General features: G+C 44.1%; 5 protein-coding genes across 6 annotated transcripts; 1 reads left to right on the forward strand and 4 right to left on the reverse strand.

Moving 5' to 3' along the window:
• The first annotated feature begins 348 nt into the window (after nt 1-348).
• mycbp (MYC binding protein) lies at nt 349-1,631 on the forward strand. The gene is made up of 5 exons (XM_084455784.1): nt 349-429; nt 816-888; nt 985-1,033; nt 1,260-1,389; nt 1,496-1,631. Exons 1-5 carry the CDS (start codon nt 415-417, stop codon nt 1,538-1,540), a joined length of 312 nt encoding a protein of 103 aa, XP_084311910.1. The 5' UTR covers nt 349-414; the 3' UTR covers nt 1,541-1,631.
• Nucleotides 1,632-3,186: 1,555 nt separating this feature from the next.
• gja9b (gap junction protein alpha 9b) lies at nt 3,187-5,308 on the reverse strand (the record flags this gene model as incomplete). Its single annotated transcript, XM_084455619.1, has 2 exons — nt 3,187-3,305; nt 3,834-5,308. One exon carries the CDS (start codon nt 5,306-5,308, stop codon nt 3,836-3,838), a length of 1,473 nt encoding a protein of 490 aa, XP_084311745.1. The 3' UTR covers nt 3,187-3,305; nt 3,834-3,835.
• A 2,894-nt stretch (nt 5,309-8,202) lies between these two features.
• On the reverse strand, nt 8,203-12,906 carry srsf10b (serine and arginine rich splicing factor 10b). Of its 2 annotated transcripts, XM_084455684.1 has the most exons (6): nt 12,719-12,906; nt 11,992-12,096; nt 10,990-11,093; nt 9,901-10,066; nt 9,752-9,805; nt 8,203-9,492 (listed from the first exon to the last, which is right to left on the reverse strand). In XM_084455684.1, exons 1-6 carry the CDS (start codon nt 12,781-12,783, stop codon nt 9,273-9,275), a joined length of 714 nt encoding a protein of 237 aa, XP_084311810.1. In that variant the 5' UTR covers nt 12,784-12,906; the 3' UTR covers nt 8,203-9,272. The 2 variants fall into 2 exon arrangements, with proteins under 2 accessions (XP_084311810.1, XP_084311811.1); XM_084455685.1 differs by lacking the exons at nt 11,992-12,096; nt 12,719-12,906 and adding an exon at nt 11,466-11,958 and having other exon boundaries at nt 10,990-11,197.
• Nucleotides 12,907-13,416: 510 nt separating this feature from the next.
• On the reverse strand, nt 13,417-14,237 carry fabp10b (fatty acid binding protein 10b, liver basic; the record flags this gene model as incomplete). The annotated part of the gene is made up of 4 exons (XM_084454969.1): nt 13,417-13,467; nt 13,642-13,731; nt 13,902-14,074; nt 14,171-14,237. The coding sequence occupies 4 exons, from the start codon at nt 14,235-14,237 to the stop codon at nt 13,417-13,419; spliced, it is 381 nt and encodes a 126-aa protein (XP_084311095.1).
• A 1,119-nt stretch (nt 14,238-15,356) lies between these two features.
• LOC311322852 (Na(+)/H(+) exchanger beta-like) lies at nt 15,357-22,084 on the reverse strand (the record flags this gene model as incomplete). The annotated part of the gene is made up of 12 exons (XM_084454970.1): nt 15,357-15,616; nt 15,821-15,890; nt 16,036-16,134; nt 16,326-16,440; nt 16,642-16,815; nt 17,440-17,510; nt 17,636-17,725; nt 18,371-18,567; nt 18,723-18,940; nt 19,223-19,473; nt 20,347-20,807; nt 21,832-22,084. The coding sequence occupies 12 exons, from the start codon at nt 22,082-22,084 to the stop codon at nt 15,357-15,359; spliced, it is 2,259 nt and encodes a 752-aa protein (XP_084311096.1).
• Nucleotides 22,085-24,087: the final 2,003 nt, after the last annotated feature.

Raw genomic sequence — 24,087 nt, forward strand, 5'->3', positions numbered from 1 at the left:
ACCACAACAAAATCGGGACAACTATAACTGCGGGAGACTTTTTGGGTCCCGTTTGAAATGTGCAATGAATGACTATACACATATGACGTTTGTCAATTTAAAACATGTTTTACTCGTCTCTGTTAACTCCCGCAGCCCTACAGAACTGCCTTTGGCATTGCCGCAGCTCCCAACACGGCCAGACTTATAGTGATTTCTCCTCTTTTAATACGTTTCCCTTGACAAACTACAGCGACTTTCTTGACTTGCAAGGCTGGACCATTTTTCTCGAGAATTCCCTACATTCCTCCCCCAATCAAAATGTGTGTTGTTCGTTGTTATGGCAACTGTAGTGTCTACGAAACGTGAGTGAACAGGGTGCAGTTGCAGATTGTTAGTTGGCTAAATTCCTATTTTGCATTTCCTCGCACTAAAATGGCACATTACAAAGTAAGTATGCGTTCTATTAATACATGGCGTTGACATTAGCTAGTGCTACTCAACCCATTACCGAAGTTAGAAGATGTTCTGCTTGTCGACACTCAGCTCGTCTTTGACGTTTTTGTTATTGTTGTTGCGTTCTACATTTTGTTTGGAGCTAACATCGTCTGTCATTCTCGGAAGCAGTGCTGTGAAGTACTAGAATTAAATCTTTTTAGAGCCGAATGTGTCTCAGCTAGCTAGCTAACATCAGCCAGCCAATTTAACGTTAGCTAGCTAGCCAGCTAGCTGAACTGGACACATCACAGCTCACACTAAGGAAGCTTCCACTAAATTACAAAATGAAGTAATTATAACTGTTCAGTTACGTTAGCTGAACTTCTCGCCTATTTAAGGGTCCTGAATCCAAACGAGAACAATTTCGAAGATACCTTGAAAAGGCTGGTGTTCTAGACAGCCTCGCCAGTGGTAGGTCTCTTTTCAGGAAGTAACTCATTTGGTTGCATGGTTTTACTAACGTTACTAACTGTTGGCCCTGTATAACTAAAAAATGTCTTCTTCCAGTACTGGTGGCACTTTACGAAGAGACGGATAAACCTGATAATGCTTTGGAGTATCCTTTTGACTTGGTGATTGCATTGGTCAGCTGTTGGTGTAGTATTCTAAAGAGGGGAACTTGGATGTAGGCCTATAGTTTCATGGATCAATTCACTAGATACATGCCAAATTCTTGCTTGGTGCCATCAACTTGAATTCACTGGTAATTAGATTACCTTACAGCAGCCTGTGATGAATTGGGGTATCATTATAGTGCTGTTCAACCTTCACTCAAACCACAGCTTCATAAAGCACCACCTTGGTGTGCCTGGGCCAGACACAGCAGATGCAGAGACACTCCGCCTGGAACTGACAGAGCTACAACAGAAGTGTGAACTGCTGATGGAGGAGAACAAAGAACTAAGGAATAGGGTGAGGGAATAATTCTTATCTCCATACTGTGCTATGTCCAAAATGGTGCCCAGTACATTCAGCACCTCTAGGTGCAAGCCCGTGAGTTTTTTGTTTTGTTTTTCAGCTTCTACAGTATGAACCAATGCCTGAGGATGGAGCAGCAGAGTAACATTTTAGAGCAGACTAACATTGCAGTGCGAGGGGTTGCATTGTTCTTTGTTTAAAAAAAAGAATAATGTAAAGATGTACACCAATCTGCCACAACATTAAAAACACTGACAGATGAAGTGAATAACATTGATAGTGTGATGCTCTGGGAAATGTTCTGCTGGGAAACCTTGGCTTCTGGCATTCATGTAGATGTTACTTGTACCACTTACCTAAAGATTGTTTCAGACCACGGCTAACAGGTGTCACTGCGTTGCGCTTCAATATAGCTTCCACCCTCACTTTGACCCCACATTGGGTTCGAACTTGACTTACGAACTGATTTAACACACGTGACCACCACTCATAAACACCGCAACCAGCTACAGTATGCCATTGAAAAGCAAGCAATTCGATGGCGCGGGTGGGCGGTATTTATACTGAGTGAGTTTAACCAATTTAACTCTATTTAACTCTGTTACACAAGTACACCTCTTACGGGAAATAAGGAGTAGCCACACTCAGCTCCGATGCAAAAGTATATTTAATAGACCAATGTTTCGGCCTCAACCTTCGTTAGGGTAGCCTACTTGTAATTTTCTTATGCATCCAGGCTTTAAGCAGGATACATTGCCCTCCAAATAATAGGTGCAGGCAATCATATAATTACAATAAAGGCGGTCACAAAGAAAAGTGGAAAAAAAATAATAGTAAAAAGCCATTAGAAAAAACATTTTCAAACATTATTTCTAGCATTATTTCAAACATGATCAAAATGTATCAAAATATTTATCAAACATCATAAACATTATAAACGTTATGGACCTTCAAATGAGTCACAGTGGTAATATAGGCTGGATAAATCACATGATGATACCTACAGTCAAAGTTATATAAATATTTAATTCTAATTCATAATTCTGGACCCATGGGGGGGTCTTTATTTGAGCCACACGGTGGGACACACGACACGTGAGTGAGCGGCAACACAGTAGCACACGACACATCTTTTTAGCGGTCGACGGAGGAAATTGTTCCTTGCATTTAACCCATCCAAGCTGCCGTCCTCCAGGGGCAGCCAGCAGTAGTGGGCAGCCTCGTCAGTGGTGCCCAAGGACCAAGACCTTGCTGTGAGGTGACAATATTAGGTACTATACCACCGTGCCATACGTGAGTGATTTTGGGGTTCAGTGTCTTGCTCAAGGACACTTCGACACACTCCGGGAGCTGGGATCGAACCGGGGACATTGCATCTAGACAATTCAAAACCTTTCAGAGTTATGCACCAACTATTTTCTCATGAAATTAGGCTGGACATGGATATAACAAGCACATTTAAGGTTATTTATATTTATTTATTTATATATCCCCACCGTAAGTTTATTTAAAGTAATGGTCTTAAGTCAACTCATTGAGCAACTAATGCCAACTCTTCTTTTGAGCCCTAATCGGTTGCTTCATTTAAGCCCCAATGTCCTGATTTCTGTTAAGTAACACTGTTAACCAGTGACATTGGTCAACATTTTTCTTATTAATAAATCATTTTTGCATATTAATTCTATAAATCAACATATTTTGGGTAATTTACTTGAGAAAATACATTACTAATTGATAGATCACCATAATCTGTTTCATAAAACAGTAGAAATAACATACATTTGCATATAACGCAACAAATAACACCTGTTTCAGTACCAGAAATATACATAATATACAATTTTAAATGATCTTTGGGCCAAACGATATCAATGCTTTTTCAGGATGGAGGACATCTGCAGTACCGAGATCTGAAAGAGAAAACAAATTGGAAGTATTATGTACTGTAACCATTTTGTGTTAGTACTGAGCATATTATCACAACTTGACCACTTGCCACTTGAATACAAGAAGAAATAGGTCAAATTATCTGGGGTTGAGTTTATTGTAATTGAAATCATGCTATAATGCGTGATGATTGACAAGATACTGAGCACATCCAATGAATGTCATTGATTCAGAGCTCAGCCTACATACAGCAATAGCAAATTACTGCCTGAAGTTTGATTATTGATTTTCTGGTTGTGTTTTTCCATTGCACTGCACGTTATTTATCCAGAGGGCTTAGGTGCAGTAACTTGTCTATAAAAACATGCAATGGAGATGAAGAGAATGGCCGTACCTTTCAGCCTTATGGCACAGACCCATCCTTACACAAGATAACACATTGTGGCCTCAATCAAATGTAATGTTACCTCACAAATGTGACCTCACCAACCCTCGCAAACGTTCTTCATCTGTTAAATGTGCTGTGAAGCAGAACAAGTTATTTAACTAACTCTTAGATCTGCAGGTCGGTTGGGGCTCGCCTGCTGCTGGCGCTACTTGCCAATGACACTCTGCGGTCGGGAGAGAAGGCAGCGGGGCTGTCGCCGTCGCGGCTGTGCTGAGACGCAGAGCTCAGCTCCCCTGCAGAGTCCGGGCTCTGGGCCCTGCTCAGTCTCTTGAGGTCCGCCCTTGAGAACGCCCTGACCCGGCTGGCCACAAAGCTGCAGCGAGGCTTCATGCTCACGGTCCCTGGGAAGGAGTCTCCGCTCTCTGAGCAGTTCCCCTCCACCACCGTGGAGAAGTTCCACGGCGCGCTAACCCTCCGTGGTTTCCGTGGGAATTCAGAGCTCCCTGACTCTAAGTCATGGATGTGGCGGAGAGGACGTCCAACGTCTTCTGGCTCTTCCAGCTTGTCCACAAGAGGAGAGCGTGTCTCGCTGCTTGTGTTGTTGGAGTTGCTGTTGTGCTCTATGGAGCTTGGCACTACTGCTACCTTACTGTCCTTGTGGCTGTCGGAACGTGGTTTAGCACCAGGGTCTCCCTGAATGGGAACAAAAGCAGAGGAGGCGTGGAGGAGGGGGTACGTGGGGCCGTTGAACTGCTTCTCTAGCAGGAGTGTGTACTCACTGGGTGTGGTGGGAATAGTTGCCTTGTGGCCCGCGGACGAGCCCAGGTAAACCTGTTGCACCATAGAGTTCTTCTTTGACTTGCTGACACAGCAGTCATCCAGGTCATCCTTGAGGTGTGGGAAGTAGTCCAGGATACCCTTCTTTAGCTTCTTGTAGCCTAGGTGCATGATCTCCAGGAGGCTGAGGAAGAGGGAGACGGCTGCGATGCCCTGCATGAAAATCATGAAGACGCTTTTCTCTGTGGGTCTGGACACAAAGCAGTCCACCACGTTAGGGCAAGGCTCCCTGTCACACTTATGTAGAGCGTCCAGGTGGTGGCCATAGAGGAGGTACTGGCCCATCATGAAGCCCACCTCCATCACAGAGCGGGTGACTATGTGAGCCACGTAGGTGCGGAGCAGGGACCCTCTGAGCGGGGCCTTGTTGAGCTTCCCCTGCTCCAGCTGTCTTATCTCGCGCTCCACACGCCTCCGCACGTCCACCAGCTCCGCGTCCACAGCCTCCAGCTCGCGCCGCAGGGCTACCTTCTTACAGCGCCGCTCCTTCTCCAGAGCCCGCAGCTGGTAGATGGCGTGGCCCATGTAGACCAGCGAGGGCGAGGAGACGAAGATGACCTGCAGGACCCAGTAGCGGATGAGAGAGATGGGGAAGGCCTGGTCGTAGCACACGTTACGGCACCCAGGCTGCTCAGTGTTGCATATGAAGTCGGACTGCTCGTCGTTCCATATGTCCTCCGTGGCGACGCCCAACACCAGCATCCGGAATATGAACAGGATGGTCAGCCATATCTTCCCCACCATGGTGGAATGGATATGCACCTCCTCCAAAATGCCCCCAAGAAAGTTCCAGTCTCCCATTTTCACTCAGGCTCTTAATGATGGGGAGAAAGAAAAAAGGAAAATGGGAAAAAACACAATGCATTAAAGATAACTTAAAATAAGTAGTGGTGGTGGGATTAAAGTTGATATCCTCATGTTCCAATGTAACTTGATAATCAGGAATAATGGTAATCATTATTCCCTATAACCATTATACAATAATCAGATTGAATGGTCATCAGTAAATGTAGCCAGGAAAGCTCTTAGTTTTCTCAATTTACGGTAAGAAAAAAAAACAAGCACTATAATTCACCACCAAAAATCAAAATAATGATCTTACCTTTCATTTTGGAAAGTATATGTAAATGTAAAGACACTTTAAACCAAAAACAATGCAGTATGATGCAGTCCTGTGCACATCGTCAATGTCTATCCTCTTCTAGAAAATTATCAGTAAAAGTTCTGTTGCAGGCGATTTGCATTCCCCAGCTGACTAACAACTTGAAATAATGAAGCCCGTTGGCATAGAACATATAGCCGGCCGGCCAAGATAAATCAATGCTGTGATCTGTTGCCATTTACCCTGCAGCTGTGTGGTTGGCTGTAAAACACAGGGGGCTGGTGCAGCGGTTTGCCCTCTGAGCCCTCAGTACTACCACAGGGTTCCTGCAGTTCCTAAACTACCACAGGGTTCCTACAGTTCCTAAACTACCACAGGGTTCCTACAGTCCCTAAACTACAACAGGGTTCCTGCAGTTCCACTAAATATATACTGCAATAGATTTCAGAGGCATTTAAAGTGGTTGACTGCTGGGGTGGTTGTGGTTCTTCACAGGTTGCTTTGTGAGACTGTCTTCTCGGGAGTTTCTCTAGCCTTCTTCAGTTCTTTACACTTTCAACATCCTCCAACAAAGCTTTCCTCTAATGTTCAGTTCCATAAATTAATCACAGTTTGTGTGAGTACATTTTTGCATGCCTCAGGTTAACACAGTCCTTCATCCTAAACACAATTTCTTACTTTCTGCTAGTTGTGGGCAATATGAGCTAAAATGCATATCACAATGTTTTCCACTGTCTGGACTATATTGATATCACGATATATGAGAGAGAAAAATTATGGATCACATTTTAGTAGCCTTTCTTATCTGAGTGTGTGCAAACAGTAACACTAATTTGAGCGCAAATATTGTTTTTTGAGATACAGATCAGATGATCTTGACTGTTTCTTTAATTAACAATAACATTAAAAATTTATTACAAATTACATCACTTTACTGTAATGCAGCCTTTGAAACAATGAAAAGACAACACATGCCATATTACAATATCCAAAATCTAAGACAGTATCTTGAGACGATATCTTGACGATGTCTCATTGCAGTATCTATATATCGATATATTGCCCAGCCCTACTTTCTGCCCAATGTTTGTTGACAACCTGCTTGAAATTCCTCCATAAATGTCCCCTCAAAGCTAACCTTTTCTGTACTAGTCAATTGTGTCCTTTGTCATCCTATAACAGCGAAACGAGACAGTACTGGGACCCAAACCTAACCCTCATCCTATATTGAGTTGTTTTTGTAAAGCAAGGTAGGTTTATTTGTACAGCACATTTCAGCAACAAGGCAATTCAAAGTGCTTTACATGAGACATTAAAAGCATAAAGACAAAGTGCAAGAAACACATTATAAAAGGTCATATAAAACGAAATGCAAAAAAACATTATGAAAGGACATTTAAAACAAAATGAAAAGTTACAGTGCAGTGTACGAATGAATAATTATTTGATCTAATTAAAAGCGGCAAAAAGAAAAGTCTTCAGTATTGATTTAAAAGAACTGTGAGTTGCAGCAGACCTGCAGTTTTCTGGAAGATTGTTGCAGATATGTGGAGCATAAAAACTGAATGCTGCTTCATGTTTTGTTTTAACTCTGGGGACAGAAAGCAGACTTGTGCCAGATGACCTGAGAGGTCTGGATGGTTCATAACGTAGCAGCAGATCAGAAAAATATTTTGGCCCTAAACCATTCAGTGCTTTATGAACCAACAGCAGTAGTTTAAAGTCAATTCTTTGACAGACAGGAACACAGTGTTAAGACCTCAGAACTGGAGTGGTGATCCACTTTCTTAGTCTTATAGGATTCGAGCAGCAGTGTTCTGAATTAGCTGCAGCTGTCTGATCGATTTTTTTGTACATGACTGAAAGATGGGCCAAACCATGCTCAATAGTCGGTCATATTCCCATACCGTGCTCATTCAACATATTCCCATACATCAGTGGATAATGCTCATTTAACAAAGTATGATGTTCTCTATAGTACTGTATATACGCTGACCAGAATCTACTGTAATTGAACAAAAGCCATGTCTACTGTATCGAGATCAACCTCTAGCGACAACTGCATATCCTAACCTCCAAGTTCCATTTATTAGGCAATGACACAGTCTTGTCCTGTTCTTGGACATCAAACTTGTCACAACCTCATAAAAAGGTTTCACCCTTTTTTGTACAAGAGGATTTGGGTTTTTGTCCTTCCCAACGGCTCTTCATAAATTTGTGAAACAGTGTCATCATACAGTAATAGTTATTCCACAACTACATGTTGATCAATGCATTTTCTCTATACCACAATCAATCTGTCATGTCCGATTTCACACACAGATGACTCCCTCTGATTGAATCACAATAAGCCCTTCCTCCCAGCTACCATGCTTTCTATCCTATTTCCAGGAAATCAATGGCCTTGGCCGGTTACAGCTGTACAGGGTTAGTAACTCGTGATGTATGCAGGCCCATTCTGTCCCAGTGAGTTTGGAACGCTGTTAAATGTGATCAGTAAAGAATGTGTCACTCAGTATGCCTCAGCTACACACAAAGCCGTTTTTACATGTCAAATGCCAGCTCAATGAGTACGATGGAGACAAGACAACAATCTAGTTCACGCTTTTATTACTTTTCTAGATAATACAATGGATATACAGTTGAACAAATAACTGATCATATGTATAATGAACTCGAGGAGACTACATTCCTGACACTGCTGTCTAGGGGGGGGAAACCATGCAAATGGAACACAAGATTGACACAGGACAAAAAGTCTTTGAAAGCCATAAATCAAACGGTCATCAAAATAACTGAAAAGAAAAACGGACGCTATCAGATAGTTAATTGTTTCCAATGTTTTCTCTCAACATACACCGATCAGACACAACATTAAAACCACCTGCCTGATATTGTGTAGGTTCCCTTCATGCCGCAAAAACAGCTCTGATGCACTGTTCTGACTCCTGTCTATCATGGCCAGCATCTATTGCGTTAATTAGGGAGGTCTAGCCTCGCTCCCCGTGCGCTTCAATGACCCTGTCGCCGGTTCACCGGTTGGCCTTCCTTGGACTACTTTTGGTAGTTACTGACTGCATACAGGGAACAAGGCCTGCCATTTTGGAGATGCTCTGACCCAGTCGTCCAGCCATTACAATTTGACCCTAATTTTTCCTGCTTCAACTTCAGGAACTGACTGTTTGCTGCCTAATACACTATATCCCACCCCTTGACAGGTGCCATTATAAAAAGATAGTAATCAATGTTATTCACTTCACTTGTCAGCAGTTTTAATGTTGCGGCTGATCGTGTTTGTATTATGCAGTATGTACAAGGCAACAAAGGGGTTTGTGATGTATCTGTTTAAGCTGAATAGAGGCTAACCGAAATGCTTTTGGTGTTCCTGGAGGTCATGCAATAAATGCCTTTTTGAATTTATCAAACAAAACCAAAACATTCTCAAGACCCACAAAATCTTCAAACACACTGAAATACTACCATTCTGTCTCACACAGGCCAGACAGGCTAAACAACAGGCTAGCATCGTCCTCTTATGTCATCCTTAATTAAAAACAAAAGGTAGATGTTTTTAACAAACCAACTCAAACCACGATCAAGATCTTAAAAGATTCTAGGCCTAGAATCTGGATGACCATGGGTTATTATAGGAGCCATCTTTCTCTAGTGTCCCCCTGACTTGCGGCCTGTCCAGGATCTGGAGCGAGACCGGGAGCGCGAGAAGGAGCGGGAGCGGGAGCGCGAGGGGGAGCGGAGGCGCAGCGACTGGTCCTGGGGCTCATGTGAGCTGGAGGCTGGGTGCAGGTCGCCGTCCCGCGGGCTCATGGACTTGGAGCGGGAAGGAGATTTCCCCCTGGACTCCCTCCGTGGCCGGGGCCTGGATCTGGGAGGAGACGGAGACGGAGCAGCTGTGAGGAGCATGCTAGAGGTTTGATGGTCACACTGAGGAGGTTTGTGCTCTCGTGAGCAGATCTCACTTGTTTATAGGGAGAACTGTAAAAGACATTCAAACAAGTCTTTTGTAGAAAGAAGGCACGCTGTGACCCAGTAAGTGAAAAGGAACCATGCTGGGGGCTGATACGCTGGCTCAGACTCCGTTATGCTGATACGCTGGCTCAGACTCAGGCTATCTAGCAGCTCACCTCTCGTTCTCCCGACTCCTGCTCCTCACTCTACCGTACATCCTTCCACGGGAGCTGGAAGACAAGATACGAACACCCCTAAGAATTCAACCCATGGAAGCACAGCTTTGTGCTGTATTGTGCAGTATTGTCAGAACAGGATCCCTTACTCTCTGGGGCTCTCGGAGCGCCTGGGCCGGCGCCCGTAGGAGGGGCTGCGCGACCTGCGTCTGTCATAGCTGCGGCTGCGAGAGCGTCTGCGACGGCTGTCCCGATCGTCGTTGTTTCGGGAGGAGCTGCGTGGAGATCTCTCCTTCACCTTCATTTGGTTGGGAGCTGTGATTGAAAAATAAGGTTTGGGTAAAGAAGACAGAACGTCCCCCCAAAAAACATAGTCCATGGGCCCAGACCCAAGATTTAACGTATCGGTACCATCTGGGAAGGCAAATTCTAGTTGTGATTTTTTAAATTCCTATACATCCCTAGATTCTGTTTCGATATGATAGACCTTGCTGTCAGCTTATTAGGAGTTATCCCCTCTTAAAGTATGGACTTCTGTTGTTCAAAACCGGGAACGTGCCTTCCTTAGAAATCATCTTTCTTTCATTATATCCTCTCCCTGGGATGCATCAACAGTGAGGTGGCCGTGACGTTTATTAGGAATTGCCCAGACTTCAGCTTAGCGTACATATTCAAGAGCAAGCCCACAGCACGTTGGACTGCGAAAGATGTACAGGAGCACTTGGATGAGTATCAGCATAATGTAAAGCGGTGTTTTGTAAGGTTGTCAAATGCGTTGACAAATCAGAGGACCTGGGATCGAACACAGTGTAGGCAAGTGAGGGGGGAAGTTACTGACGAGCAGTGCAGTGAAATATGTGACATATTATATTAACAAATAATACTAAATGAACACTAAATATTACTACTAATTTATATTGATGGGGACAACTTCATGTTTTTCATAAGTTGGAGAGGACACGTCCCCTCCAGCCCCCCCTCCAGGATCTGTACCTGCGCTGTGATAGGGGAAAATAACATGTTATACAGTAATGTGGAAAGTCTATCATAATTAATTTACTTATATTGACCCTATAAACAATTTAGTATAGGTAAGGTTTTGCCCACTCAGATGGTAGTGATATCTGGTCTGGTCCACGGACTAAGAAGATAAGTTCATATAATAGGGACAATCCATTACTCATTTTTGTTAACTCTTGTCATTTTCTTAAGGCAGATTATCATCAGTGAAACCTTACTCTTTCTGTCTCCCTGCGCAAACTGGATTTCGATCTGTCGGCCACACACCCACTTCCTGTCGAGGTTGTGAAGGGCGTCCTCTGCATCCCGCACGTCTTCAAACATGCTGATCTGTTAAGGCTCTTACCTGTAGTCTTTTGAGGTCACATACCTTACATGTGTATACATTGCGGCTCTTGACACTTGTGCATTATTTAACAGCGAAATCTGAAAAACGTATGTTGTCAGGAACATTAGTAGTTTACAAATAAGATTTTTCAGGAGATGAAAGAAGAAAAATGTTTTTATAAAATGCCACCAATTTGATCTCTAGTGAGAAAAACAGCTTAAACTTCGAACTGCATAACGGATCGATCTTGTAATTAATAATCAAAATAGATAGATTTTACATATCGGCTACAGTTGATTATTTTCTTGACAATTCGGTGGATTCATTTTTGGGAGGATACTGTATATATAAATTCCAGCTTGTTACCTTAAACATGCTTGACTTTGACCTTCATCTTGATCTTAAACATGCTTGACTTTGACCTTGGTCTTGATCTTTAAGCTCTTTATACGCCTCCCAGAAGACCTTGGGTTTCCTGCATGTCTTTTCCCTTTAATCTCTCTCCTTTTCCACTCTCTTTTGACGACATATCCGAGCCTGGACTCCGTCCCCTCTTTTCTGTTTTGTCTCTTCAAGCTTTAAATTCTCTTTCTTTCCACCCTGTCCCTTTCTCTGTTTCTTGCATCCTGACGGTGTGTGAGGCTTGTCTTTACATCTAATCTATATGGGAATTTGTTAGTCTCTTTGTGGCGGCCTCCACAACTGGACACCTTTACCTTGTCTGGAGCAACAATAGAGAAATTTAAGTTAGATATAAAAATGTACTTGACTAGTATTGCAACACAATATAACAATCATATTGAACTAAAAAACACATTTAAAACTACATTCAGAACAAGGTTACAGAAAAAGCAATGGTTAATTAATTCTCACTTCTGGAGGGAAAGGATATTGAATGTATGCAAATCCTCTTGGTCGACGAGAAAAGAAGTCAAGTGGAATGTAGACATCTATTATTGGCCCATAGCGACCAAACTCACGGCGCAAATCCTCAGGCCTGAATACCGTAAATACAAGTTTTACTTCAATGACCAGGAGGAAAAGCCTTAGTTAGACCATAAGTGATATCTGTAGAGATGGTTATAGAACTTCAGCAGTCAGCACTGTAGTGTACACCTGCTAACGTATCTAGCTTCAGAGGAATGATGATTCAACCACCTATACAATTACCTTACATGTAACTAGAGATCCACAATTATTGGCAAGATGGCTCAAATTTGTAGGCGGATCTTGTTGACCCTTGGCCCAAACCGGCAAAGTGAATGCCCTTTGGCCTGTTCCACTGGTACCACTGTCCGTGGGCGGGTCAGAATGGTGAGAGGTGGAACAGGAGAAAAGAATGCGCACTGGGCCAACTGCTAGCTAAACATGCTAGCTCAGTAAGCACGAGGAGACATGACCACTCAACAGTGCGTTCTGCCACTCGATTCGATATCATTCTATTCTAACGCTATTCTATTCAGCAAGGTCAGATCGCATATCACGGTCCGAAATGGTTTGTTTAGTGCTAACTAGCTAGCTTTTATAGCTAACGTTAGATAGGCATGTTTGTTTATGTTAGTGCTAGCTAGCTAGCTAACGTTAGCTGGTATGTTTGAGACGTGTTGGTGTTGACTCACCTGGACTCATCGGAAATATTTCTTACAAAAAGAGATGTATTTGGGGGCCTCAAATACCTAGCCATTGTTACACCCGCCCTGAAAGCAAGTTAATATTTCAGTTAACGTTAGCTACCTATGCCTAGCTAGCTAGTAGTTTGGCTAAATGGAATTTCAGGGACGTGGAAGATATATTGCGCAGGCGCAGTCAGGGGTTGGCGAACAGCGCAGCGCCATCTACTGTCAGTTAAATTTACGGAAGAGCATTCGGGCCAACAACTGAGTGTATTATTTTTTTAAGCTTCTGAGTTTAAAGTCAGAATTTCTGACTTTAAAGTCAGAATTTCTGACTTTAAAGTCAGAATTTCTGGAAAAAAAAGTCAGAAATAACTTCTGAGAAAAAAGTCAGAATTTCTTCATTTAAGAGAATGCTCTTCAATGCTCTTCCGTATAAATTGCATCCCTTGAAGGTGCAGTAAAGTTGTTGTTTTTTGAAGTTGTGCCTCCTGCAGACCGACCTGAAAAGAATGATTACAATTATTATGAATTAAAAATGTGAGGATTTTGGTTAAAATATATACAATTATTTGTACAATACAATTGGTGAATTCGTTCAGTTTTATTTTATTTTAATTGAATGGATTTCAGATTGTACTATATAATAAGAACATGTAGTATAGTATTGCAATGAGTGATCAAGTGGCTTGTGAGATTGGCTGCTATATTCTCTTGCTTTTCCTGGTCATGGTTGTGGAGCCAGCAGTGAGAGTCTGGAGGAGAGGGTGAAAAGCAGACACATGAACATATGGAGACATAAGGAATTTGAGCTGGAAATTATGTCTTTAAGGGAGGTTATCAGGCATGTTATCATTTCATATTTTAGAGGAAATTGAAGCAATCAGAAAGACAGAATATCAATCATTAACTGAATTCCGACTTCCTACCTCAACCATCTCCTCCCCTTGGATTTCACGTATGTGGCTGAATTTCTCTGTGTCACAGATCAGCTTCCCAGCCTCCAGTCTAGCAGTGCACTGAGAATCATTCATCCACACCCATTCTTCAGGGAACAGTCATTTGGGAATCTCATACTAAGCATGTGCTCACCACTATTTGTTCTGAGAAAAGCTATAGTTTACATGTATGTAATATCTCTACATACATGTAAACACAATCAGCAGTTGTCAAAAATTGATAAAATCACCTTGAGCTTCATCCCATCCAGGGTGGTAATTTCCGCCTCTTTGCCGACACTGAACGAGTTGGTCAGAGTGCGAATGGAAGTCTGGATCTTGATGGTGAAGTCTTCTCCATCCTGCTCTATCACCGTTACTGGCTTCAAATCTTTCATCATCTTCACTAACATCTCTGGTACAGCTGAGACACAACCACATTGCACATGGTTATCTTTCAGCAAAGACACCATCATTGCAATGTGCTCAGAAATATCAACTTGAGTTCTAATGCTCTCACCCATTTCTCTGAGGAAGTCCTCGTGGTTTTCCTGAGCATGGATTTGCCATTTTCCATTGAAGTCCATCATGCCTGTTAGTAGTGTTCCTCCTTACAGCTCTGAACTGGTTTGCCTCAGCCACTGCCAGGTAGGGCGCATATCAATGGTTGTTCCCATGTTGTCATAGATGTCACAAACAAACACACATACTGTACATACACACACACACAGAGACGGTTGGCATGTTGGGGATTTTACATCCCTGTTATTCAGTCATTTCCATGTCAAAGAGACCCAAGGGAGACGCTCAAGTCTCAAATCACATAGCACCACCATTAACACTATATGGACACTAGTGTCTGGAGGAGAGATTATAGAGTACAATTATCACACAGTTTGAAAGGACAAATCTACATGGTAACTATAATTTACAAATATAATATGTAAGGTAATTTCAGATATTCTGTAAAGCTTTATTTTTCAATACAAATTGCACATCAGTCTCAAATACAATACTCTGTTTTATACCAAAAACTATTGAACATGGCACACTTTTCTTTTTTTACAATACAAACATTAATTGCAAGGCAACATATATTTGGGCAGCAATGGCATAGGTGTAGATCCACCCCCGAAACAGTGGAGAAGAGGCATGATAGGAGTGATTCCTTTGATATGTGCACACATTTTGGGATATACTTGCATTAGCTGCCAGTTAAAACTCACTAGCAATATTGAAAGATACAATACTGTAAACTGCATGTGCACTTATGGATAGCAGTACAAAATATTATCTTACTGCAGTCAGTATGTTAACCAGTGTTGCAGTCCCTGAGAAAACATGTATCATTCATGCAGTGTGAAAGACAGTCAAGTGCAAAGCTTAAGACAACAGGAAGTGTTGAATATAGCACGGAATATAAAAATGATTCATGTGTTTGTGATATCCAAATAAAATTTGGCTTGAGAAATAATGATACGGAATGTGAACCACTGGCAAACCATCCACATTGTTTCCTATCAACAATTAAGTAAATGTGACTGAACAATATTAATGGCACAGATACACATGCTAAATTTCATTAAAACAATGTTGATGAAGTTCGAGATATCACTATTTCATTAAAATGAGTGCAGATACTCAGCACTTTTGACACTCCCAACAGTGCGGCCTACTTCACGTTTCATCATAATGACAGGAACAGGTCAGAGTTCATCCTCCTCTTCCTCGTCCTTATTTGGACCAGGGTCACTGAGACAGCGGGCCATCTTCTGATGGTCCAGCTCTCTCTGGCTGTTGACCCCTTTAGCTCTCAGTATTGACTTGGCACCGTCCTGGTTCTGGTTCTTGTTCCAGTTCTGACTGGCCTTCTGGTTTGACTCGTCCAGCAGGCTCACAGCATCAGTAGAGCAGGAGGACGCCTGGTCCACGTGCACACTGGGGACACTGCTGAATATCTGGGTGTCTGGAGGACGCAGGAAATAACTACATTAACACTCGATAACACATCAGCAAAATACCAACTTCCCATGCTCATACTGTACCCTTGGTATTCATAATAACAAGGAGTTACAGCTACAAAGAGATTAAAAAGGGCATTAAATCACAAGATAGAGGTCAGCCTGGGTTGAGGTCAGCCTGGGGTCAGGGGAACAGGTGTGTGACTTACCTGATTCAAAGCGGACCCTCCTCCTGATGGGTGTCTCTTGCTTGGCTGGGACAGTGAGGTAGTGACTCATCTGCATTGAGATTAAAGACCATGTATAAAAGACCATGGTTAAACGTGTCCAGTATACTTTGCTATAGCAGCCAGGGGACACTCTGAAGTCTTGGTGTCGTGGCTTTTGGCCAACGCTCGTTGGAAACGTTCTAGCTCACACTCACCCTCCTCTCCAGCTCCACCCTCTGCCTCCGTAGACGAACTTCAGACACGTTGTCCTCAAACGGATCGGCAACCAGAGTGTGTCTGCTATAGGAGCGCAGCTGAGGAGGGAGAGAGAGAAAGAGGGAGAGAGAGAGAGATGGGTGGGGCCAAGTTGTTAACATATCTTAGCAGCTGTAATAAAACCTCTAGCAGAGCCAGTGAAGCCGATGCCCGTCTGTTTATCTGAGACAGATGGCCCAAAGTCGTTCAGTAACGCCTCTTCTCAACTTTCCCCTGTGGCCCCCCTCACCCTCTGCCTGGTCCTCTGCAGGTTGGCCCTCAGGATCTTCCTGATCTCGTCCTCGCGGTCCTTGGAGATGCGTGGCCGCGCCTGACTGCCGCCCTGCCCTCTGGGCTGGATGTTTCTGGCCAGACAAGAGTTTGCAAAGTTATAGCGTGACATGCTCATTTCCCCCATCCTTACTATACTATGCACTCGATCCCTCCAAATAAACCAGGCTTTAAGTGGCCCCGCAATGGGATAGGAGTGGATAAGGATCATTCTGGTTATTTTCTCCGTGTGTTTCATCTGCCGCTCGGCTGGGGTCTACTGGAGGACGACTCACTGCATGGAGACAGCAGAGCGGTAGGCGGGCAGGTTGGCCGAGCTGCCGCTCTCCACCAGCATCATGGCCTGCTTCAGCTCCATCTTGTTGTAGAAGGAGATGAGCTGCGGCTCCATGGAGCGCTCGCCAACGATCAGCCACTTCTTCACATAGGTCTTGTTGAAGCGGTTGAGCCTGGTAATGGTGGGAAATGACGGGGGGGGGGGGGGGGGGGGGGGGCGCAACATAGCCGCTTTAGACCTGCACAACACACGCCAGTCAACCACTGGCCTCGTGAGCTCACATTCCGTTTCTCTCTGCAGATCAGTGTGGCCTTCCCCCTATCTAGAATGATTTCAATGTGCGGGAATACTTGACTTGACCGAAACTCCTTCCACCGAGAAACTCTGCTAGTGCATACTGTTGTCCTTGTTTAAATTGTTGGTATTGAGTCTATTTCTACAATAACTGCACTTATGGCTGAGTTTATTCTACTAACGCAACATTGACACTCGTTGCTTTGAGAGACACCATTAGCTTACTATTTTGCTGACGGCCTGTATTTCACGTCATCACCTACGGGACCAAATCAGGGGCTGTGTCCCCACTGTGGGCAGAAGAGCACTTAGAACGCAGTCCCTGATTGGCCTGGTTGCAAATGCAATGCTCTGGAAATTGTTCTAGATAGGGAGAAGTCCAGACAGATCTGCGGAGAGAAATAGAATGTGAGCTCACGAGATCAGGATGGTCTCACAACGCTAGTCAACCACAAGCATACAATGTGCTTGTCATGTAATAATAGCCTGAGAAGGCACATACTTGTCCTTCCAGTGATGATGTCCATAGTGACCACAAACACCCTCAATGCCTGTCAGGAGTTGGTCCAGGAACTAAGAGAAATAAATCAGGAATGTTTACAAAACCATTTATTCAATAACAACCATGCAGTACACTAGTGGTCATGCATTCTACAGCACACTAGTGGTCATGCATTCTACAGCACACTAGTGGTCACCTGTGTGTGGATCTCCTCATTGATGGAGCGCTTGCTTTCCTTCTTCTTCTTCACTGCCAGCAAGTCGACCAGAGGCCTAATCGTCATGCCCTGAAAACAGACCAAGGAGAGTTCATGCAACTAGACTGCACTCGCCTGAGAGCGCAAGTGACCGCCCCCTTGGTTTTTGCTTCCAATCAGGAAGTGAATTTCGCCTACATTCACTTCACTGACGTTCCAGAAAACCCTTAAGAGTTTTAAACCTGGAACCAAGCTGCAACGTATGGGTGTAAAATCCACTGAACATGTTTGTCGATTGCACGCTTCTGAAGGTACTGCAGTCAAAAGCCGACTTTTTCAAAATGGTCACGAGGAGCTGAACGTCAAATCAAGCATGGAGAGAGGTAGTCGTCGCCCTCTGGTAGTCGGTCAAAAGGAATAACTCCTATGCTAAATTAATAACTCCTATACATTCATTAAGAAAGAGAAAAATAATTTGTGGATCTGTCCCATAATTTTGATCCACTCCAAAATCTAATCAGGTCCAGGGTGAATATTTGTACCAAGTATGAACATCATAGGATTATTTGTTTTCGAGCAATGGTGCAAAGGAGCCATCCAGCCACATACCCACCCACATAACCACACACAGACAGCAGTGAACACCCTACTTACATGCCTCGCAGTGGCGCACGTAATGACTGATAATACACACACATAAACCCAAACACACACTTTGAGATAACACCATCTGACCTGAACAAAGACCGTGAAGAAGATGACGGTGATGATGGCTGTGAGGAACATGTTCCTCATCTTGTGATTGGTCAGTAGGTACCCTAGGGAAAAGGCAATTGCCCCTCGCAGGCCACCGTAGGCCACAATGAACTGGTCCTTCTTGGTCAACTTTACTATACGGAACTTGTTTATGATGAAGGTTAGACCCACCACTCCTGAAATACAAACACACAAAATTGAAATACAAGTCATGATAGGTCCATTCACAATCATAGTCACTCGTGCCTTGCAATAACACAAACAGAGATACAGCCACTGTGTTCACTTACTAAAAAGAGACACAGTACAAGCTGTGTGTTGTACTACTGACCCATGACCCGTGACACCAGGCAGAGGAAGACGGTGAGAATGACGAAGGTCCAGTTCCAGGCGTGCGGGCCAGCCACCGTGGACACGCCCAGGAAGATGAAGATGAGCATCTCGCTGACGTTGCTCCACATCTTCAGGAAGTACTTGATGGTAGTGTAGGATTTGTGGGATATGTTGGCCTCCAGATAGGGCCTCATAGTCACCCCACATGCTATCAACCTGTAGGAATAAGTTCACATTCACTACCGCTATGGCTCAAATCATACCCTAGTAACCTGATAGTCTACAACAGATCCTAATGGGCTATTACTTTGAGACACGAACAAGCCTCAGCTGTTCCCTTCACAAAAATAGCTGCTCAGTGATCCATAAATGAATAAGGGTGGAAGCGCACTGCATGGAGACAATGCAATTATTGTAAGGATAAAAGCATCTGCTAATGAAATGTAACTTCTACTCCAGACTCTAGCAGGATGTAATCTGAGACTTGTTCCCACTTACGACATGATGCCAGAGAGGTGGAAGACCTCGGCCGAGAGGTAGGCCATGTAGCTGTAGAGGAAGACGAAGAGGGGCTCGATGACCCGCGTGTGCGAGGTGAAGCGGGAGGTGAAGGCTGCCAGCAGGCCGTAGACGGCCCCCACCAGGACCCCTCCCAGAGACACCACAAAGAAGCACACCACCCCCAGGATGGCGTCAACCACGGTCACAGACCCCACGTAGGCAAACTCCTTAAACAGGTGGTAGAGGACCTGAATGGTAGGGCAGCAGGGCAGTTAGCTACGCACTGTTACACAACACCTACTGTATACTGATGTATCCAGTTACTGTATCCGGTTACAATAGTATGAATGCCCCTGATTGTGCCGTGTATAGTATGTAAGCAACACTGTAAATAGATCCAGAGTACTGTACTATCCTTTATCAGTCAAGCCCCAGATATTACCTAGCAGCTGCTTTAAGTTACTCCTCAGTATTTGGCACAATGGGTCCACTATCACAGCCAGTAAATGAGCCCTCTTTACTTTTCAGCTTCATTAAACTGCCATCTGTCTTTTTCTGGGAGGTTGACATTTCACAGTGAAGAGTCATACAGTTTGACCATGAATAGCCTCCTGGGTAGAGTTAAAAGTACACATGCCAGAAGTGTCAAAAAAGACACTAAACATCCATTGAAATGTGTTAATAAGATACAGTGTGAGACAGAGAAAGATTTAATCTCCATGGCCTCTGCCGCTGGCTCAGCAAGAAGTACACTGTCATGTTTAAGGAGAATCGATGTGAGAAGGAAAATAATGGCTCTGGTGACTGAGAACACTGGCTGCCTGTTAAAAGGCGTAACTGGTAGAGTCAGCCATGGGTCTCTGAATTGACCTTAGTGGGGAGGACAGTGCCATGTGTCTAGACATTGACTAAGCACACTCCGGGAGCAAAAAGCAAAGTGATGGTCTTCTGAGCGCTACAGATAATCTGTGTCTTGGAAACCTAACAGTGTTGTCAAATAATAAACCTAAAACCAGAAATCAAAGTCAGCAAGCAATCACCATCAGCAAGACGTCAACTTCATATCATGATATAATGATCTCTGACATCACTGCCTGCTGATGTTTCCAGCGATCACTCACCACGGTGACGGCATCGTTGAGGAGGGACTCCCCGAACACCAGGATGTACAGCAGCTCGTTGATCTGGATCTCCTCGAACACGGCCAGCACGGCCACCGGGTCCACGGCTGACACGATGGAGCCGAAGAGCAGGCAGGACAGCAGATCCACGCCGGCCAGCAGCGAGCCCTCCAGCTGGCACACGGCGTACATCATGCCCCCCGTGAAGAAGGTGTTCCACAGGGTGCCCGCCACGGCGAACACCAGGATGGTCCCCATGTTCTCTGTGAAGGGCCGGATGGGCAGGAAGTAGCCCGCGTCCAGGATGATGGGAGGAAGCAGGTAGAGGAAGAAGAGCTCCGAGTCCAGGACAGGAGCCTTCCCTCCGATGGCCTTGATGAGCCCCCCGATCAGCAGGCCCACCACGATCAGCAGGCAGCTCTCTGGCACCACGTTGGACAGACGTGGGATCACATGGAACCCTGGGAGGGAGGAGACAAGCGGACGAGTCCTCAGCTGGCTTCAGATCCGGTCCTACCCCATATAGGTGGAGATCGGAGGGCATTTGACAGCCTAATCTTGCCATCTGATTGCTTTGTTATTTCAGACACCTGCTCAACCCTCTTGGACTTCTGCAGGTGCATATGGTTTTGGGTGACCTGACAAGAGGACATGTCTTCTGTTCTGTGGACAATTCTAGGTTGAGTCTTAAGCATGGCCTTGTTGTTTTTCTAGCAGCTATTTTTGAACTGCAGATGCTGCGTCATCTTGAAACACTGTACATACAGCACCATGTCTATGGGCACAGATACACCTTCACTACAGTACAGAAAAAGACAAGACTCAAATGTAACTGTAGGCTACTGTAATTAACTGGAATATTGGTAATTTGCTAACACTTCTGGATTATTTGGAACTTAAATACTGTCATGCATCAGCCTCACCACACCCACTATTTCTTAGTTGTTATCACACAAACAGAAGTAGGACAGGAAGCCAGGCTGGCCCTGCAGAGAGCAGCTGGAGAACTAGATAAGACCACATGAGCTTCGCTTATGGTCTCAATGATGGACCATCAGTGATATCTAGGGCCAATCGCCATGTCTGTTTTCCCACACTGCCATTGTGCAGTAGATCTCAGTGTTATGAGGCATTGTATGTGCAGGAAATTCAATCCACCTATAATAGTTGTGTAAGGAGCCAGAGTGCAGACACAGGAGAGACATGCATGTTCCTCCTCCCTTAGTATGTCACATTAACTGCTCTCTTCTCCTGTTTGTCCCAATCATTTGCCAAATCATGCCTTGTTTACTCTCTAAACTCTAATAACACTAATCTTGCAGAACGTACGGACGTATTTTATGAGTGAGAAAACAACCCCGGTGGTCTGTTTTGACCATATAGAACATAAATCAAATCAATGTGTAAGTGGGCATGTCCTGACGCCCAATTCAATATTTCAAATTCCAACACATGCACTCTGAATACAAATGGGGACACACTCACCAAGTTTCATCAATAAGGCGAGAAGGATCCATAGCGAAATTTCAAATGGTTTGCGTACGTGATCGTAGTTGACTGACAAAACAGGGAAGGCCTTTTTATGATGAACAGAGAAAGATAGATTTCGAGATGTTCCGTTGCTCGAAATCCCATGGTTCGCAGAGACACTTCGTGACGCAATGGACGCGAAGACAAGCAATAAAACAAGGAGACCCCCGCTGTGCCATTGAAGGAAACTTCTGCGGCCAGCAGACATGCATCTGACTGTAGGCATTTCAAATGATCTGACAGTTAATCACTAATAAAAATCATTATCCTCTGGATCAAGCGCGCACTTCACCCAGCTGAATCATCCACTGGTATCACGCGCTTCTGGGGAAAACGGTCCTCCTAATGAAACTAGTGGTTGATAACTGTGTTCAAGCGTTGAGTGTTCCATAGCTGTCAGACGAATTTTGTTTCTCGATAAATAAAGTACTCCAGTTAATGCCAGTGCCAGGTGCTTTACAACAGTAGTATATAATCAGATAGCCTATGGCGTTACGCGCGTGTTGCTTTGATATTTCAACTCAAGACAGCTATTCGGTATTCTCCGATAGTCTTCCGGAGAATTTCAGAGAGTGGGCTTTTCTTGGACTCATTCGACGTTGGCTCCAAGCGCACAGTGATGTTCTGTGACCTCTACTGGCGAGGAGGAACTGGACATTGCCAAGACGCGCCAGCAAGTGTACGTGTCTCTGCGGTCTGACTATGAATATAGAAGATAGATGCAGAGTGATAAAGTCTAGAATTCATTATTAAAATAACCAGTGCTCAAATAGTTTATAGAGGTGAGCCCTCGTTATGGGGAATGGTGACACATTTGACTGTAATTAGTCTTTGAGTAAAGCAATTGTTTGCCAGTTGGCATCAAAGACTATAATTCAGAACATTTTATGAATATAATCTTTCACCAACAAACTGGGCTCTGTATATTTACTTATGCAGACTTCAGCTGAGCATACAGCTCCAGTCTAGCCTGTAGAGCAGTATTGATCGAGGGCAGTGCAGGAGTAGGGGAGAGGGATGAGGAGAGATGTATCTGCCCACGTAGTCTGTATCAGTCTATTATAACACTCTCGAGAGTCCACAGCCTGCCTGAACCACATGAAAAACCGACAGCCAGACGACGAGGATTAAACTGCTTAATTAGGCGCACTGTTCATCTGTCAACATGGCTGGTTCCCACCACAGCATTCAGCTTCCACCTCCAGGGCAGGTTCTCATAGCTGAATAAGCTTCCGGAACATTCCAGGGAGGATAGAGACCAATAGGCAATAGATTTCCGGAGCAGTTTTCATAGCTTATCAGCTAGAGCAAGTGCAGACAGGGATGAGTAGTCTTGGGGCTCTGTAGGATGTGCAGCTTGTCCCACTGTCACCACTTATGGTGGTGTGTCATTCATGCCGATTCACATTCCTAGAGTAAAATTATTTTCACTCGCTGAATACAGCCGGGGCAGTCATCCATTAGTGTGACAGTCACACCCTAATGGACGTTTCACATGGGTAAACCCATTTAGTTTAGTCTGACAGACTGAATTCCGTTTCACTTTGGGAGCCAGGCTACATTTAGTTAGTCATTTGTTTGGCATTGCATATGAGATCTCAGCTTTGAAGTACAGTAGACAAAATACACCATTCAACTTCCTTTGAGTGAAATGTGAGCTTTATTTGGAATTAAATTTTTCAAAACACTATTTTGTCGATAAAAGGTACAAAAAAATGTAATAGAGAATATAGTTCGGTCATTGATTAAGAGTGTCAAAAGACAGTTCCTATCTCAAGCTTCCCTTTGCTCTGATAAAATGCTACACAAATAGGCCTACTAATAGCTCACTGAGTGATACACTGGCTTGTGGTGTCCCTTTACTCAAGACATTATAAGGAATCCTACTAAGCCCTAAGTTGAAGTATATATGTAGGTAACATGATCAATTGGAATAGATCAAAGCTGTGAGTAAATAAAGTTTAATAATCTAACAAATTACCATTTTACCACAGGACACTTACATTTTCCCTCAAGCACAATACACAGACAAAACTCTGTTCTCCCACTCAGCAGCTCTTAGTGTAATGTACATGACTCAACCCCTGCTAACAACCACCTCCATTCCAACTGACACAAACAATCTCTCGAAAACAACAACCACCGAACCCACTGAACCATCCCGCATGGCAAGGGTAGGTGTCAGCCACTGCCACGTGATGGAGTGTAGCT

Source organism: Borostomias antarcticus (genome assembly GCF_949987555.1).
Source record: "Borostomias antarcticus genome assembly, chromosome: 21".
Lineage (NCBI taxonomy): Eukaryota > Metazoa > Chordata > Actinopteri > Stomiiformes > Stomiidae > Borostomias > Borostomias antarcticus.